The sequence below is a fragment of the Homalodisca vitripennis genome, chromosome 2 (genome assembly GCF_021130785.1).
Source record: "Homalodisca vitripennis isolate AUS2020 chromosome 2, UT_GWSS_2.1, whole genome shotgun sequence".
In the NCBI taxonomy this organism is placed as follows: domain Eukaryota; kingdom Metazoa; phylum Arthropoda; class Insecta; order Hemiptera; family Cicadellidae; genus Homalodisca; species Homalodisca vitripennis.
In genome coordinates, this window is record NC_060208.1 from 201845421 (window position 1) to 201864763 (window position 19343).

Sequence of the window (19343 nt, forward strand, 5' to 3'; positions counted from 1 at the left end):
CCTGGAATTTTTTTGTGTAGGTAGTAGAAAGTTAATCGAAAACCATTGCATTGTATTGTTGCCATATATTCTTCATGAAATTTAACTGAACAAAATTTGTTCTTCTAGTCCGTCATTTACATGTAGCTGTGTCTTAATAAAAATTATAGTCTATTGTGACAATTTGAAACCTCAAAATCAAAAGTTTTCTGTTAAAAAATTAAATTTTGTTATTTTCTAGCAATATACATACATTCTTTCAAACCCAATCACTGACTTCAGATCCAGCACTAGCATAGTATCCCAGCGGCTCGTCATGAATTCATCAACAGAGTATAACTCATTAGACAACAAAAGAACAGGTCTCTAATTTTGTATTATTTATTGAATAACTAATTGTTATTCAATAATAACAACATGGCTTACCTTATGCACAGCAGTAAAACACAAAGTAGGGCTCATAATAAAGCTTGTCAAGAATAATCTAGTCTTAGCAATAAAAAATTAAATATGATAATAACAAAAATTATATTTTATTTAACACTGGGTAGTAACAATGGTTTCACTAGTGGGTACCATCCATCTAAGGCATTAGTAAGTTGCGAATGTGTTATCAAGCATGTTTTGTTAAAAGGTGTGTCTTAGCATTGTGATGGGTGTGAATTACTCCTATAACTATCAGAGGTAGTTACTGTATAGGAGTAATTCGCACCCATCACAATAATTTAAATCAACTTCCAAATGATCAGGCCCCAATTGATATGGTTGGGATATTTTAAATTAATATCTATCAACATAGCGAAATAGTTACCTACTTATTACCATGACTAAAGTTACTTTGTTGGTGGAGCATAGACATTGAATAATCTGGATTTGAGAGGACCAGGAGACCCACAAGTTTATAACATATGAATTAACAGTAACTTGACAGAAGCCTGAATAACGAAAACAGTTGTTCAATACTTTTACAAAGTTACAATATTGTCAGTCTGATACAACTATCAGGTAACTTACATTTGATAATTCTGTGTGAATCGGACTGAAAGTGTGTGAAGCTAAAAGGGAATGACTTGTGAAAAATATACCATGTAATGTTCTCTGTGCAAAGCTCTTCATAGAGAATAACACACGATGCTGCTCTCGAGAGGGATACAAATGTCACCATGCAAATTCTAACAGCTTTTTTTTATAAACAATTATTTATTGTTCACATTTATTTAATAATACAGTAATGACCCTAAAAACTAAGAATTCTTTTAGAACCAAACTAATAAAAAGGAGATATTGATCAAAACAATTTACTGACAAAAATAACCAGACTGGTAACAAAGGTTTCACAAAAACTAACACATTATACTAGTGATTTTTTTTATTTCAACAATATCTTCTAAACGGTAAAAATACCAACGGTGACCGACTAGGCCAACAGTCAACAACTAGAGTGAGGAATCCGCTCGCGCTCGCAGTATGGCAAGTGACAGGTACTAGAGCCCAGGCCAGGCTGAGGCAGTGGCGGTGCTATACTCGCAAGGCAGTGGCTGACTCGTGTTCCCGCTGAGACACCGCCACCGCCGCTTCCACGAGAAGGCGCAGGCACTTGAATTGGTCCTCCTCCTCTGGTGGCGGGTCGTTTTCACACCTGATAGCTACCTCACTGCCGATGTGGGCACTCCAGAACTCTTCAGGGTTCCTGGGGAACAATCTAAATGTTATTGAACAGTCATCACTATAGTTATGTCATGAAATAAGCATTGACTTCACATCTCATCTTACTTTAGTACATCACTTGCTGAAAGTAGAAAAACTGCTTGTTTTGGGTTTGAAACTGTAATATATGGTGTTCAAAAATATTTCTGGAAACTTACACATTTTTTATTGCATTACACAGTGCCTATAAATCTGATCCTGTTTTTCTTACAGGGATTAAGCAAAACTGCACTATTGAATCAAGATCGTCTCAAGACCTTCAATGCACAATATTTAAAAATTATAAAATATCACTGAGGCAACAACAGTTATAACTGTCAGCAAGTGGTGTTTAAATACATGCTCTAACATCATGCTAGCATGATAGTGTTTGAATTCTTAACATAGTTTACCACCCCCTGAAATGTCAAATCACCTCAAAGAGCAAACTAATAAATCCCTGGACATTATAATTTTTTTTTAACAAACCATAGTCATAATTTCTTTTACCAAATAACAATTCATATTGTCCAATAGATATTAGCAATGGTCAATACCTAGTTGTGAAAATTGGACAATGTCTAATGTAATTATGATGTTTGTACACAAAAAAGCTTTTTTATGTTTTTGTTACCAACTAGCAAAATATTAATTAACAACACAAAAACATTAAAGCCAATTTTCAGCAATATTTAACAGAACACAACCGTTCAGTCATAATAAATAATTTAAAGCCCATCATAGTAATCATATTTATAAATGCACTGTACCAAATAAATTAGAAATAATAATATGATTAGAATCAGAAAACATGAGATGTTTAAGATGAATACAAAATTTTACATTAAATCCAATATAATGTCACCATCAAACACACTACTAACAAACTCTCAATTTTCTTGAAACAATTGGCGACCCCAAGTTAATTGGCAAAAATATTCACATTCATAACCTTTATTAACCCTGAAATGTACAAGTGACAGAATAACATATATTCTTTAATCTAGGCTACATGTCATTGTATATCACTTGAACAATCGTGAGGTTATGACAGTACATTGGGTAACTCACTAATCCTTATTGTAAACAATCTATGAATATCCAAATAACCTACAAACATGACAGTGCAGTACGCAGGGGAACACACGACGATTGTGGAACATGTAGATATGTAACATTAAAATGATCGGACAGTTTATTATCTACGTAAATTCCTATTTAGAATAGTAAAACGAATGTTGTTTGACCATATTGTAATGACGTAAAAGCCTGATATTGGGCATTGCTTACTTGGAGGTGGTGGTGGTGAGGGCGGGGTTGTAAGAAGACACTATGAGTGAAGTCCACGGTGCGGTGGGGGTGATGGGCAGGTCCTCCTCACACGGCGAACTGCCTCCACTCTCGTACTCAGGGCTGTCACCTCCTACACTCTTGCCCCTGGTTCCGCTAGCTCCACCGCTCTTCTTGCCTCTCCGGGAGATGGTGTAGTGTTGAGGATCATTGCCCTCGCGCCGGATCATCTCTGGCAGAATGCGTCGTCTGGCGTTGATGAACCAGTTACAAACCTGAACAAGTGTTATAATTAATTAATACATGTCATTTAAACAAATATTTACAACAATATAATATAAATTTATACAAATGATTTGTACATGCACATAACGGGATTTGTACATCATCTACAGCGTTTTTATATATGTATGCAGGAATTTAAAACAATTATTTATTGTTTAGGAAAGAAAACGGGACTATGGACCAAACTGACCGTGTAGGTTTAGCAGAAGCTGGATCTTCTATAGATGATGAATTACTATTTCATTACTACTCCTTTTATTAATCATTGCATATTGTCTATACTGCTGTGGAACTTGTTTATAATTTATCTTCAGTATTGATTTTTCCGTAAAAAACTCTGTTTATAAACTAATTGTTCATAAATTAGAAACAATTAGACAATCATTACAGATAACTGAAGTGAAACATTAACGGATTAGAGAAGGTTCGCATTTATAACACAGTTTTAAACTTTATCCTCAGATGCATGGTCTGCAGCTAACACACGTGCTCTATAATAATCACGTTACTAATTGCAAGTATTGACATTACATAACAATAACTAACTGAGCTGTTCGCTGGGCACACTAGACAGCTGTCGAGAAGCATCTGTGCGGCCGAGTGGAGGAACAATGTTTGTATTTAATATCTGGTCGAGAAATTATAATTTAATTCAAATGTGTAGTGATTTACATTACAGGGATCTATAAATAGAAATTTTAATGCATAACATATAAATATTATGGATGGTTTTAAAAATTTAAGGTCCCAATCACAGACACGATATGAGACTACTGTAATTACATGCAGTAAGTTTACCTGTAGGACAGTAAGGTTAGCCTCTTGACTGAGTGTAAGCTTCTCGTTGTCACTAGGGTAGGCGTTGTACCGGTGCTCATACAGCCAGCGCTTCAGTATCTTCACCGAGTGTTTGGGTAGGTTGCCTCTCCTCTTGCGGACTGAGCCTGTCAACAATTATCGTAACAACTTTTACATATATTTTTTAATGCCAGTTGTACATTTATTCCTTGTAATAAAACGGTTTTGTACTTTTTTTTAAGTTTATTAGTGTTGTTTTTAAATATTAATGTTATCTTTAACTTGTTTCAATTTTAAGTTTAACCCACAGTTAATGTTTAAGAATTTTGGTAGGTGTGTGTATTCAACACATTTGAAATAAAACATTTTCTATTTATTACAAACCCAAAATGTACTTGAGGATTGGTAAATTTTCATCAGAGTCTTATTTATCTCTCAGAATTACCTGATATAGCATTTATAAATCACATATACTACAATAACAATTCTGTTTCAATACTGAAAGATTTCACAGGTGTCAATAATTTCAAGATAAAAACATACCAATAAACTGAAAATATTTCTTATTTTTTAATTATGAAATACAAATTACACATTATTGATCATCTGAACTGACCTGAATTGAGCCATGTTTTGTTGGTCTGGTTGTGCAGTTCATGTTCAGGTTCTGAGCTTGAGTCTTCAGCACTACTGGACGAGAACCTATCTCGACCTGCAACAACCGACCTGCTCACTGCCATGGCCTTCCAATGTGCATAATAACATACTAAGTTTATCTTATTTTAATATTTTAAAACATACCATGATTCTCAACATTTGGCATTATTTAATTGTGGTTTAGACTACCTTTTTCCAAATGTTTTCAAACAGGATTTCAATTATCCTTTTATTGTGACATTGAAATTTGTACCATTAATATAAAATATCTGATTTGCACAAATAATCTTCATTGTTACAAACTTGAAAAGTTGGAGGACTTTGACTCCTTTTGTACGGGTACATCATCTATAAGTTTATAATGGACCAAAACAGTACTTGTTGACCTACAAAATACTACTATACAAAAATTTAGTTTTCTATCTGAAATTGTTCCAAGTGTTACAAACGGGGTTGACATTGTTTTAACAATATCCAGGACCAAATATTGGAGAGGAAATAGACACTGGTTAGGGACTTGCTGCTGGGGGGCCTGTGGGGGTGACGGGTGGTGCTGCTTGTTCAATTATGTGGGTTAATAGTTTGTTAGAGTGACTGAATGTTACTTTGTTTCTTGCTCTTCATTTTGAATTTTCTTGTATTTATCATAATATGTATATTTTTTCGTTTGTATTTTAAGTATTGGATTCATTCCAATATATAGACTTTTACTTGAAGTACATTTAATTTTGTATAGGTTAAGCATTTTTGTTATTTTCTATATAAAGAATAAGTTAATAATTTACCACAATTATATCAAACTATTGTAAATTTACTATATATACAATATGAGGTTAAGTGGTAGAGAGGGCTTGATAGCCCTAACTCCGCCTCTTTAATAAAGACATTTTCATTCATTAATGAAACTTCACTTTCTGAAAAAATAATAACATTATAAAAATTATTAATTAATACTGTATATACAAAAAATGCTGTACTGTATGTTAAATTTAACATTGCTACATCACTGCCAAAAATACAAATCTTGGGCTGATTTTTAATATATAATTTCTTTGAGCTGATTAATTACTTGTATATAAACATACTAATTTACTTAAAAATAATTGCTGTTAACAATCAGAAGTAGCAGTACATTATGTTACCAATAAAAAATGTAATTTCATTTCATTGGCGAACACTATTAAACATATGTCGAAAACCAATCATGAATAACAGCAGAACTCAATACATCTCTGATGAGAAGCAAGATAACACATAAAGGGAACAAATCAAGACTTAAAATATTCATGGAACAGTACTGAGTAAGACCTTGACATGTACCACGCCATTTGTAGGTCAATAAGATACACAAAAGTACTTAAGCCAAACACTAAACATCTCAAAATTTATACTTTTACAACAGGGGGTAAGGTTGTTCAATTGACAAATTGTTAAAAAATATTTCACAACAAATTAATCCCATTTCTAATATAACATTTTTATCTCAATTCTCAATAATTCATGATAATTTTGAGACCGCTTATTAACTCTTTAGGTACTAACGTCCGAATATCCAGACTTTTTGGAGAAATGCTAAAATCGAACTAATGAATACACCCATAACTTTAAAGAAATACTAATGTCCGGATTTCTTGGACAACTTGTATTGCCAGTGTCATTTCAAAATATTGTTTAGAAAAATTACATATATTGATGTTTTATTAACATCAATATTGATTTTTGTAAGACATGCATTTTCACTAAAATAAAATGCAAGTACAAGAGAACAACAAAGTTTGAGATTTAAGTAGATTTTAAGATTGTGGTTTTTTATAGCACAATAATAATGGTATAATTTATGACCAATACGTATTAGGTGTGCTTATGTTATATTTTACTAAAGTGACAAATACAACAGAATTAATTTTTATGCAGTTTGTAGTGAATAAATTTTTAACTCAGTTTTAATACTCACAACTGTAAAATTAATTTAGCTGTAAAACAAGTACTGCAAGACTACAATGAAATGATATTAAACTTTGAATGAAATAATACAAAGAATAAAGGTGCAGAAAACACTGACAGTATACTCCACACTCTGATTGCTGGATTAAGATAAGTGTTATCAGCAGACAAGCTGTGTACTTATGTTGACTTGAGTCTGATATTCTTATCAATATGTTATTTCCAGTTCCCTACCCTTGTTTGCAAATACTGTACAAACAAAGTTTGGATAAATCTGATATATGATGTAAAATAAGCAATACTGATTAGATCTAAATGCAGTGACACTAAAATACTGTAACGTGTATAATATTATGATTTCTCTACGAATATTAAAAATATAGCATTGACTTATTAGGTTATCAATTGACTTGTTGACACGAGAAACAGACCCAAGATAATGTCAACATTCACTTTCAACACAAAACATATTTTTGATCTCACTTTAACTTTAATTTTCACTACACTGCACTTGTATAAACCGATTTGTTTTATAATATGTAAATTAATTATTTAACAAAATATGTTAGTGCCAAGTACAAATGAATATTTAAAACATACAAACAGACTGTTCATGACAAGACTGTCTTCAGAAATGTTTGCATTTTACAGTTTTGTGTTAATCTAGTTTATATGAGACTGATACATGACTTTATGAGAGATTCAGATTCCTGGCCTTGTCTCATGGTAGTATCTTTCTTGTTAATGTTTTCACACACCGTACTTATCTTTGTTTAATGTTTTCTGTTTCAACAAGAGAGCAGACACAAGTTCTCGTAGAAATGTCGTACAAGTTTCTCCCACTACATTTGATGACAAATGTCTAAATATTCTGTCATATTAACAATGGTAGCCAATTAGTACTTATAATAATTTAAAAGAATCATAATTTTATTTAATATTTTCACGACTTCCCACCGTAAAAAAAGTAAGTCAAGATTAACTGGCTATTTTAAAAGTATTTGCAGATGTTCGGAGATTGCCTATATTTTAAGAATCATTTCTGTACTATTACTTTTATTCGACAGAATGTTGAGCTTACAGAGTAGCATCGGCTGCGTAGTTCTGTAAACATTCACCTAACACCGTTGACATCGAGAACACTTCCTCATTGGTGGATAGCATATTTGACAACAATACAAATCTTCACGTACACGGCAAAAAACTGACTCGACTAAAAGATATAAAATCTGATGACATGATTATTATCTCTATCATTTTTCTTTTTTCAAAAGGTACAGTAGTTGTTGAAGCTTGTTCATACCAGTAGAAAAGGAACTGAATATACAAGCACATCTTTAGATTAATTAAAAACAGGTTGAAACATAACTGTCATTGCTATTTGGTTTGTTATCAAACAAATCCATCACAGCTCACTAATAGATAAATCATAATCAACATTTAAATTTGATAGGAATTTGCACTTTTAGTATATGGTGCCTACCATTATATGGAAAGTGTTTTAAAACATGTGTTAGAAACTTTTAAATACCCTAGGGCAAAATGTAGGATAACACAACAGTGTACTATATGCTACAAAACATCATGAAAATTAGTATATTTGGCATAATTTCTCAACCATCCAAGCTTTCGATAGGTGTACTAAAAGTCACACCTTGCAATTAGAATTTTGTAGGTTTTACAAGTTTGAAATATCCTATATTTGACTTATTTAGACAAATTGTAACTGTGCTGAAAAGTGACAACTCTACTGATAGGCTCTTGATTCTTTAAAAAATTCTCTTATCAAGAAAACGTTTTTACGTTTAAAAATTAATATTGGCCTTTGGAAACATCTTGCCAATGAACATTTTAGGAGCCAAGTATATCAATAATGGCTCAAAACCAATTTTAAAACTGATCACATTTTTAGAGCTATTCATAAATGCTCTTCAATTTGATCAGAAATTATAGAAAGCACTGCTTAGTTGATTTAGTCTATAGTTTATAGATATTTGCTTGTTTATATATATATATATAAACAAATTTTCCAAACTATACATTTTAACCTTTATAACTTTTTAGCAGCCCTCTTTGTGCTATATTATTATGTTTGCAGATTGAAACAAATTTTAGAAATCAGTTTTATACTATACTATATAAGGTGTTTGTAGATTAAAACAAATGTGAAAATGTTAAAGCACGCAGGAATAATCTTGGAATACAAATTATCTGTTTAGGAAAACTATTCTTTTGTTGTTATTCTCATAGGTCATCTAGATAAAAATTCTCGACAACCAAATATTAAATTTCTATACTAGAGATAGAGAGATTTTGCCTGCTGTATAAAGGACTTGTTTACACAATACCGTTCTGTGTGCAGGTACTGAGATAAGAGTGGCAGTGGGAGTGAGTGAGCAGGGAGTGCAGTGGAGTGAGGAGTGGGTTGCAGCTATTTCAGCGCCGGCCAGGCTATATCGGGCACCAGCCAAATGTCAGACTCATGTGTCCAAACTGGGTCACCGGCCAGCCGTAGCTGTGGCCAACACCTCTGACAAGTGCCACCCTCCACCTCAACACTAAGGACCTTCCTCTTGATTCCCATGGCACACTCATAATGATTAATAATATTGTATTTACTTGTTAATAAATATTTTTTTCCTTCCATTTACCTCATTTTTTACTTTTTTTCGGAAATGGGAAAAAACTTATGGATCAACGTTGCTTTAACATTATCACTAGTAATGTTTCTTCCAATAAACATAAAAAAACAATTTGAACCACACTGTTCCAGTGTTTTAGTATAAATTTTGAATTGAAATACACTTTGAACAGTTCAATTATGTAGCAATAATTCAAGAATAGTTATGGCTAACAATTAATGAGGCTAACTTGCACCTGACAAATATTTGGCTGACATCTAGACTACAAGAGGCAGTTTGGACAACTCGCCTACTGGGATTTGCACTCTTTAACTGCTTACTTTTGTTGAATGACATTACATTTTGAAAATTTAAAATTAATCTATATACAATCAATATTAATTCGTATTTATTTTATTAAGAGTTGAATTTGCATTTTTAATCAATTTTGCATGGAGCAATTCTTAACTCATGACACTTTTACACTAAGTTACTAAATTCAGAGACTACCTACCTATTCTTTCCTTTAAAATTGCATATATATGTGTAATACTCCTTCATGACAAAAATATCCTTCTTGGTCATGCAATCATTGACTGGTGCACATTTCTTTGTTTGTACTTGTTATAACAAATAAAAGAAGATTGGAATTTTGGTGTATCAAAAGTGTTCATGCTTCATAAAAAACAATTTAGGTTTTTTAGTGAGTCTTTTTCTATAGTAACTTAATATGTTCAAGGGACCTGACAAAAGAAGAATGGAAAAGATTAGAGGTATCTGACTACATATTTGGAGCCAAGATCCAATTTGAATCGTATAAGCACACGACCTATTGTTTTCATGCAATCGATAAAGCATAAGCATCTTCTAATAAAGAAATTGATCATCAGTTACGCTAGTTTTGGTGGGAGAGAATATCATGAATATAAAAAGCAAACGTTTTCTAAAATTATGTTTTTAGCTTGGTCAAAAACCAACCGTCAGATATGTAAACATTTATTATCAGCCAACAAATTATAGAGACTGCAAGTTACCATGTTCAGAAAAAATCGGTCTTCATAGAGTTACCTGATGATGATAGTGTCCACCTGAAAAAGTCTGATTTGAGCAAAAATGTATCCAAACTCATTGGATTAAATTTTGATTTCCACCAAAACTATCACGGCTGACGATCAATATCATTCTATAGAATGAGGGTTAGGTTTATCAACTATTAAGCACGGCGCCCACTGCAACTGGCCCGGCCTGGACTGGCCGTTTATACTCTGTCAAAATGCATATGATCAAATGGACACCCGCTCACTGCGACCGGTCCGGCCCAGCCCAGCACGGACCAGTCGCAGTGAGCAGGTGTCCATTTGATTGCGTGTATTTCGACTTCACAAAAAGGCCAGGCCGGGCCGGTCGCAGTGGGCGCTGTACCTTACGGCTGACGATCGATTTCATTCTCTAGAATTAGGGTTAGACTTCATCAAACTTAATTTATGCTATGGAACTGACCTGCAGCCCTGTGTAAAGGCTGGGACTGCAGTCTAGAGTTGAGCACGTGTCCATTCGAGTGTTGAAGCTCTATTACCATGGTTTTGGAGTCATCTTCAATTTCACACTTGACGTCCCTCTCGATCTTGATGCCATTCTCTAGCTTTACATGTGAATCGTCTGTAGCACAAAATACAAAAATGTCACACTACTATATTCATTCTTTTCAAAGAAAAAGTATTGAATAAAAAAGATCAGTAGTTATCAACTGTAAGGCAATTAAAATAGCCCACTTGGTTCATGCATTGTTCAAATAAATTGGTAGAATTTCACAGTGTTAAACAGATTGATCTTTCAAATAAAAAGCTTAATAAATGTTTCATTAAATTCAAATGTAGCGTTTGGCAGACAAGTAAATAAATATCACTTGCCCCCATGGATTTGACTATTCCATTTTTTTTTTTAATGAGTGATTGATTGGTTGAAGCCAAATACAAGCCCAAAAATTGCAATACGAAAATGCCATGAATATCTTAAGTAACTTTTAAAAACCAAATAGTAAAGAGTCAAACAATTTTTACCCTCTCCATTCTAACTTTTGATGGGTAAAAAGCTTCAATTCTCTTTTTGAGATGAATAAAGATATTGTTTAAGTTTGTTTTTAAAAGTTTAAAAACTATCCACCTCTTTACGCAAATTTCTGGAGAATACTCTCAAAGAGTCCATTGAATATAATAACATATATTTATGTGAAACAGATAATGGAAAACATAAAATCTTCTAACCATCCTTTTTTAATGACAAGAAATTTGTTGTCCATGAATAAAAATTAATTTAAACATTGTAAACTCAATATAACTTTGTATATACATTTTCCAACATAAAACTTTATGGTTATTATTATTTAGACTGAAATTAATTTTAATTTAGTAAAATAATTCAAATTATTTTACATCTAAGTCATCCTAACATGCTCATATTTTCCACAATTATAAAATCTCATGACTATTTTAAAATCTACATTTTAAAGTGCAATGTAAAAATGTTTAAAAAAACACTACAATAAAATTACATACAATTCAGTATAATTCACATTTCTTAAAAATGTAATATACAAGTACGGTAGCCTAGTTTCTTTCTGGTCATGCACACCATCAATTAGCAGCCTGGTGTAAACATACATTAGGACAAGCAGACGAAACAGAGAAAGTGATGTCTGTTATTTGGCTATTTCCAAGGCACACAATGAATGAAGGCAGTTAATATCTTTATATTTTCTACCAGCCTACATAGTCATGTATAATCACATCCAACCTGAACATAATAAACTAGTACAATCCAAGATATTATGTCATAGTGTAATTCTCAATAGTCGAGATCTATTTAAGCACTTTGTAAGCTAGTTTGACAGAAGTACATAATCCTAATGTGTTTTTTTTTTTTTTTATTTATTTTCTAAATACTGATTTTAGTTACAATGTAAGAAATAGCCTGTTAATACAATTCTTTTTTGTGATAAAAATAACAATATTTTAAAAGTTGCATACTAAATTTCAAGCCTCAAAGCTCCTCTTAGATTGATATAATTTATATTATGAAAGAATACAAGATACATTGAAATTACCAAAGTTCCATTAAAAAATGAATTCTTAGTAACACTTAATGTTCTGATGAGTAGTACCTCCTTTAGTTTTTATTTATTTATGTAAAAAAAACCAATGCTTTATAAATTTTATTATGTATACTTTCAATTTTTTTATTCTTTTGTTCTAATGCTTATGATAGTAGTTTTAGTTTTAGAATAATTTTTATAGTACTATTTCCAAAAATTCCAAAATGTTAAGATTTATATTTTTTACAATAATTTATTATTAATTTGTTTTAACAATATTATAAGTTGTAAATAAGTTTTAACATCAACTGCAAGTTTAAAAAAATAAACTACATTTTTCTATGTAAGTATAGATTATTCGGTACTTTGGGATTATACCGACCACACTAGTATGAAGAACACAAAAATAGAAATTTATAGAAACAAACATGATAGAACGAAAAAACAACTCTTCAATTACAAAATTACAAACTTACAAGCATTTCCAGGTATTGTGATCGTTATTGTTGTCGCTGTTATCTTATCTTTCTCGAGAATCCTGATTACGGCAGACCGCGCGGCATCACGTGATTTGCACGGTACATAATTGCCTTTCCATTACAATTCAATTTATATTTCTGATTAGCCCCTCTAGAATTTGATATTTTACTGATAGGTACTATCTCGAGGGATGTTTTTCTTTCGTCGACATCAGCGCGGGGCAGCACCGAAGATGCTGCCAAAGCCCGCGCTGATGGCCGGAGGCACTCGCATTTTGGGTGGCGGAATGTGATCAAGAATAAAAACAAGTTTTTAGTGTTTTTTTAATAAAGAGTTTAGTTTGGTAAATGTTTGTTTTTGTTGAATTTTTTGTGTTTGGAGAAATGTAGAGGTAAAACACGGAAGTACAACAAAGCGATGCACCAGCTGAACGGGCGGCGAGACTCTGCAATCACGTTATCTACTAGACGCTCGACTTTGACCTCTGTCTGAGGATGGGGAGGGGTTTGCGATAAGACAATTCCTGTTTTATATTGACGAAATATTGTTCTACGCTAATCTAGTAATCAGTAGAAACGAAATGTGAAATAACGATTCATGTCTGGGTGTGGTCGGTATAATCCCAAAGTACCGATTATTCTCTATACAGTCAAATTAAACTTTATTGTTAAAACTGTAGTAGTACAGTTTGTGAGAAAATAATTTATATAACAAACTATTGAATAATATTATATAATAAAGTAAGAAAAATACAAAGCATTTTGACATTAAGATAAAAATGGCTAATTAATCCTGATATTTTTTAATTTGAATTTTAGTAACTATTTTTCTACGTCAAAAATGACGTAATTAGCAGATGATGTTGCCTCCCAAATTACAACACTGCCAGTTAACAGCAGAAAAAAATATAAATTATGACTTTGCCAGTTCCAAGGTTAAACTAAACTGTTGTTACAAATGCACTGTTGGTAAGGATCATACTTCATAATTAATTGAATGCAGCCACCACTATCTTTGCCTTCTTGTACAGTTTGTAACCAAAATAAAAACACAAGTTTCACCTGCAGTATAATAAGAGGCCACCACAACAATCACATCAATGACATTTCTGATCATCTAAACTAACTGTTACGAAGAAAAGTCAAATTCCAAACAGAATTACGCTATAGGAATTTCAAATTATTACAAAGTAACAATTTAGTGATAATTTAAACCTAATGCTTATTAAATGTAACAAACAAAGGCGTGTACAACTTGCTTCTTACTATTTTTAAGGATAGCATGTCTGACAGCTTAAAACACAAATAAAGCATATTCATCATCATTGTACTCACGTCCGTTACTCAAATAATTTTACTTCAATTTAAACATTTTTGTTAACAATACTGTTATTTAACTAGATCACAACAATGGTTTTTTCGGGACTATTTGTTGTAAAATTTTTCAGTATTTCAGTAATAATGCAATAAAATTGTAATACATTTTTGTATGTCAAACGTACAAGTATAATAAAGAAGGTATGTAGGCTTCACAATTTTGCACAAAAACAATTATTATTTCATGATTTTTTTTTCAATTTTTCTCTATGTACTCCAAGAGGTACAGAATAGACTGAAGTATTTATTTAAGCACAGGATCAAATTTAACAAACCGGTATTTATTTACAATACCGTGACCATGAAAAATGGACTTTTTTTCATGGGGTGGACATTTATAGCCAAGTATTATTATCACAGGTGCATATAAACTGGGGGGAAAGTATATTATTGTATTATATTGATGCCTTTCGGGCATTATTGCGTTAAGAATGGAAAATAACCGACAAAATTTTGTCGAACAACACTTGGAGGGTTAAGGATCAGGGGCATCACGTGATCTGGGATTCGACTTTTGCAAGCTCGAGTTAATTTTTTTTCTAAAAGAGCAAGCAGTGCGCAGCGGGCAGGCATCGTTGACAGGATTAACGTACTAGTCAGCATCATTTCAGTAAAATTGCCAGAGGTACTGTCAAAAAACAGAGTTTTCAGAGGATTTCAAAAAATCGTAACTCCTTTGATTTTCGTTGCTGACGAATTTTTTCTTCATTATTGTTTTCAGGAAAAAATTGTAGTTTTCAGGAAAAAAAAAATGAACATACCTTTCCATGGTCACGTTATTGTAAATTGATACCAACAAACCATCAAAAAAATCAACAATAACATTGTAAAAAGAAAATTCATACCAATGTGTACCCCTATTGGGCGCACAATGCACTTTACGAAATCCTAGTGTGAACACCCAATCGTTATAAAATAGCAGTTGTGAAAGATCGCGTGTATCCGATGGGGTAAAGTTGTTGTGAACGTGTTAATATTTTAAAAAACTGACAATAACAATATATAATGAGAATGTATTTTATATTTGATAGTTAAGGTATTTCTAATCGATAATTTGGTTCACTGATTCGATTCTCAAGGTAGCCAGCCACTTATTATACTGCTGTCCAAGTTGTCTCTTTCAACTCCATAACTTAAGTATGATAGTGAAAGAAATGCCAAAATTGACAAGTAACAGTTGTGTTTTTGTTGCTACATGTATATCTCTTGCTTTACTCATGTTGTAACAAACATGATCCAAACACAGCCACTATATCTGGAAGTCTATATTTTATAAAACTGTACTGACAGTAAGGTCACAGCACCCAAATATTTGGACTCAGAATTATAGGGTTAAAGCTTAGACTCTGTAACCAAAAGATCACACGGGTTCAATTCCCTTGGTCATAAAAATGCAAATCATTTGGACTATATTTCCTTCACCTTTGGATGATTAGGCTAGTGCCAGTGACACCAATATGTCTTTCATTTTTGTATAAACAATAAAATATATTGTATTATTTATGGCAAAAAATTAGAAAATATGTAGGTTGGTTGCTATACAATGGCTTTTTCCTCCAAACGCTTGCAAAATTACAGAATACAGGTGACAATCTAAGTTTAAAACACGTACAAAACAATAAATTAAATATAACTGACATAGAAAGTATTATCTTAAGAAAATTAAGATCTAGGTATTGGCAATTGTGCCATGAAATGCTAAAATGATACATTTTGAAAAGTAGGTTAATTAAAATATTGTATTCAGCTTAGTCTCAACATTATTATTTTGGTAGGCCTATTAGTTCTCAAAAACACAATCATTCTAAAAATTGAACTATACTATCCATAAAAGAAAAATGTACTGGTAAGCCTACATAAAATTAGTTTTTGCAACTTACTACACATACAACATAAATAAAATGACTATCTAGAATATGTTTATTTATAAAATGTAATTAACAAAACAGTAACATTTAATTACTTTACTATTTTGAAGAATAAACGTGTCTGACCGCTTGTGACATAAACAACAAATGTAGGCTACATCAGCATTGTACTTGCTGCTATTACTCAAATACTATACACCTTTGTAAGTATCCCACTGTAGCCTGTGCTAGTATGAATTATCCTCGAATTTGTGATTTGTGCTCAGGACTTGCATCCTGTGCAGTGACAACGCCTGGACTGGACTCCAAGCAGCTTTGGGGTATGTTTGAACCTATTTCTTTCCCTTCTTTCAATTTGTCATTTTTGTATATATTAATACCTCCCCCACCTGAAGAAGAGGAGATTCCAATCCTCAAAACGTTGTTATACCTTTTATAACCTATAACGATGGCAAATGTCCGAAATCCTGTAATACTCTCTACCCTTCCATCGTCAATAAAGAACTTTACACAAAGGACTATTGTCAATAGGCTAACTATAATTAGAATGTGTTTGTACTCAATATCTTAGGTGTTTCTAATCGATAATTCAGTACCCTGATTTAACTGTGGTGGTTACCGCTCACCGTAATGCAGCCCTTATAATTAAAATCCAGTAAAAAAAAACATGTACATAATATGCAGTAAATGTATTTTACTGCCAAATTATGTACTATGTTACTAGCATTAAACAAACAGTATTTATGTTGTTACTCTTCACAAATAAAATAGTAACTGTAGGCTACAAAAACTTAACCATGTCAAAGCAAATTAGGTGTTACTAGGTCTGAATTTAAACCTGAGATTTAATACATTTTTAAATCGAGCCTAGGCCTCCTTAAAATTTAACTCGACTAAGCCTAGTTCTATATACTGAAGGCAACAAATTGAAACTACACACAGGAACTTAATGCCAGTTGGCTATAGCTTACAAATTATTTAGCTTGACCATATTATCGAAATTTTGCTAAACAGAAATAAATTAGTAAGCCTATTAACCTTTAAATAATACAACTTACCCTAAACTCAATTTACAGTCTGATAGCAACCCGATTAAAAGAATAAGTTGGGTTAAATAAAATCATGGGGATAGTATAATTAAAACTTCATGATAATCACATTTCAGTTACATGAGGTTGTCAAGGGTATCTGAAAATAATTATTATGCAGCAGGAGGCCATTGCTAAAATTGAAAATCATTATGATATAGCAAGATTGAATTGTTGCACAATTACGATCTAGAAATAAAGTTTCATTCTCTATTGTGAGTCAACAACAAATTAAATATTCAGTGTTTCAAGCTAAAAGCAAACTGATGAAAGACGACTCCAGTTATTTCGACTTGCGCAGCTCCAGCATTTACTGCCTATTCTGCCAAACCACGTGGTGTCCCTTTGACCTTACAAAATAACAAGACAAGACAAAATTGTTTATAAAAACTATGTAGTTACACTAATACTAAAGGTTAACAACAAAATATATTATACTTACAAGATTTTGTCTTGAACATTGTGCTGTGTTACTCGATGCTGTAATAACAAATGAGATCGGTCAAGTGTCAATGTGACACATGGAATTAAGGCCGAATATTTATATCACTGAAAACTATTAAAGTCCATTTACACTGAATTAATAAGGCACATGATTATTAAAATGTATAAAACGTCTTTAAACTCACTTTAAATGTATGTTTAGCTTTTAGTTACTAGAAAATTATATTGGATGGAACAATGCGGCTTAACGAAAACAAGCATGAAGCATTGAAGGACCCGTTGAATGCATGAAAGATACGAGCGGGCACGAGGCAGCCACTGCTTTCTGTATTGACATTTCCAAAATTAACACTTTAAGGCCAGTAAGATAATTGCAACTCATATGTAATACGTACAGATTATTTCCAACTCAGATTATGGCCTGGAACATTTGTGTTCTTACGTGGAATTAAATAAAAAAGATTTAATACGAATTTTCCAGGTTTTACAATGATACATTTTTACATGCTAAGTAATTGTGAAAAACGAAGATCGTAAAGCAGAAGTAAGTAATATAATCTAATCTGTTTAAAAAATCTTGTCATAGTCTTATTAACATACGAGGTTATAAATAGTAGATACAATAAAACAATTTCTAGGTGAGAAATCATAACTCAGTATTTTAACTCAATTTTTTCAATTTTTAAAATACGTAAATATTTTATGTTTGGTCTCGTTACAATAGCAATGTGGCTATTTAATTGAAGTAAATCAAAATAAATCTATTTAATATACAATAATACACCTTTTGACACTTTTTTGATTGATTTTGTGTGTACAATGTAAATTCCGATTTCGATGAATTCATCTTCAGGTACATGTAGGTAAATCTATTTACTTGACTGTATTTACTTCAATGGCTTCCGCCAACTACACAAATGACAACAAATAGAAATGTATACTTAAAGAATAATGTAATTACTATACTTAAATAACATATTAAGATCAATAAAAAAGTTCAAGAGTAGTAATAATAACATAGGAATTGTTTAAGGTTTACAAGTGAGCTTCGATAATGTTTTTTTTCTGACTGCTTTTTATTTACAATCTGTTCTTAAACTCTAGGAACAAGAAATAAGCTGTATATATTTTATAACAATAATTAGTTATAACCTAGTGAACATCAAAATTTAATGAAAACTCAAACACACAGTGAAAAAAGTTTTCTATTGAAAGTGATAACACACATTTAGTACGTCTGTTCTTATACAAAATCGTTATCTGTATGAGTACTATCATCAAGGAAACTCACAGGAAAGTGATGGTCATGAGTTTTTAGCTTCAACAAATAATTCTCAATCATTCTGGAAATTTCGTTCTTTATGAAAGGAATTTCAGTGTCTCAAGTAATATTGCATTAGTAGTGTCTTATTACTTTCACCATCCTATGCATTTGTTCCGTTGTTGAATGACTTTGACTGAAGCTAAACTGATAATCGGGGATAATATTATTAAAATTGTTTGCTGTAAACGCGTAAGAAACATTTATTGAAGAAGCTTAACAAGCATTAGTCTATATACTGACTGATCTACGTAATGCAACTAAATTGGTTTACCTTGTTTAGGCACGACTACGATTTGGGCAACCTTCCATTGACATGGAAAATATTCAAGTCTGAGGACTGCATTAAATAGTATAGTAAAGGAAATTATTGCGAGATTCTCGGTAGCCCCTTCAATACCCATTATGTTAAAAG

At 32.0% G+C, this 19343-nt stretch overlaps 1 protein-coding gene across 1 annotated transcript; it reads right to left on the bottom strand.

The window, feature by feature from the left end:
• Positions 1-1333: 1333 nt before the first annotated feature.
• On the bottom strand, positions 1334-17905 carry LOC124355270 (homeobox protein TGIF2-like). The gene is made up of 6 exons (XM_046806322.1): positions 17606-17905; positions 10761-10919; positions 4655-4750; positions 4039-4184; positions 2956-3230; positions 1334-1669 (listed from the first exon to the last, which is right to left on the bottom strand). Exons 1-6 carry the CDS (start codon positions 17622-17624, stop codon positions 1498-1500), a joined length of 867 nt encoding a protein of 288 aa, XP_046662278.1. The 5' UTR covers positions 17625-17905; the 3' UTR covers positions 1334-1497.
• Positions 17906-19343: the final 1438 nt, after the last annotated feature.

Excerpts from the sequence above, each read along its gene's own strand:
- LOC124355270 (XM_046806322.1), bottom strand. Across the intron at positions 4,751-10,760 it reads GCCTTTACACAGGGCTGCAG|GTCGAGATAGGTTCTCGTCC; the intron begins GTCAGTTCCATA and ends CGGTTGTTGCAG. Across the intron at positions 4,185-4,654 it reads CAAAACATGGCTCAATTCAG|GCTCAGTCCGCAAGAGGAGA; the intron begins GTCAGTTCAGAT and ends AATTGTTGACAG.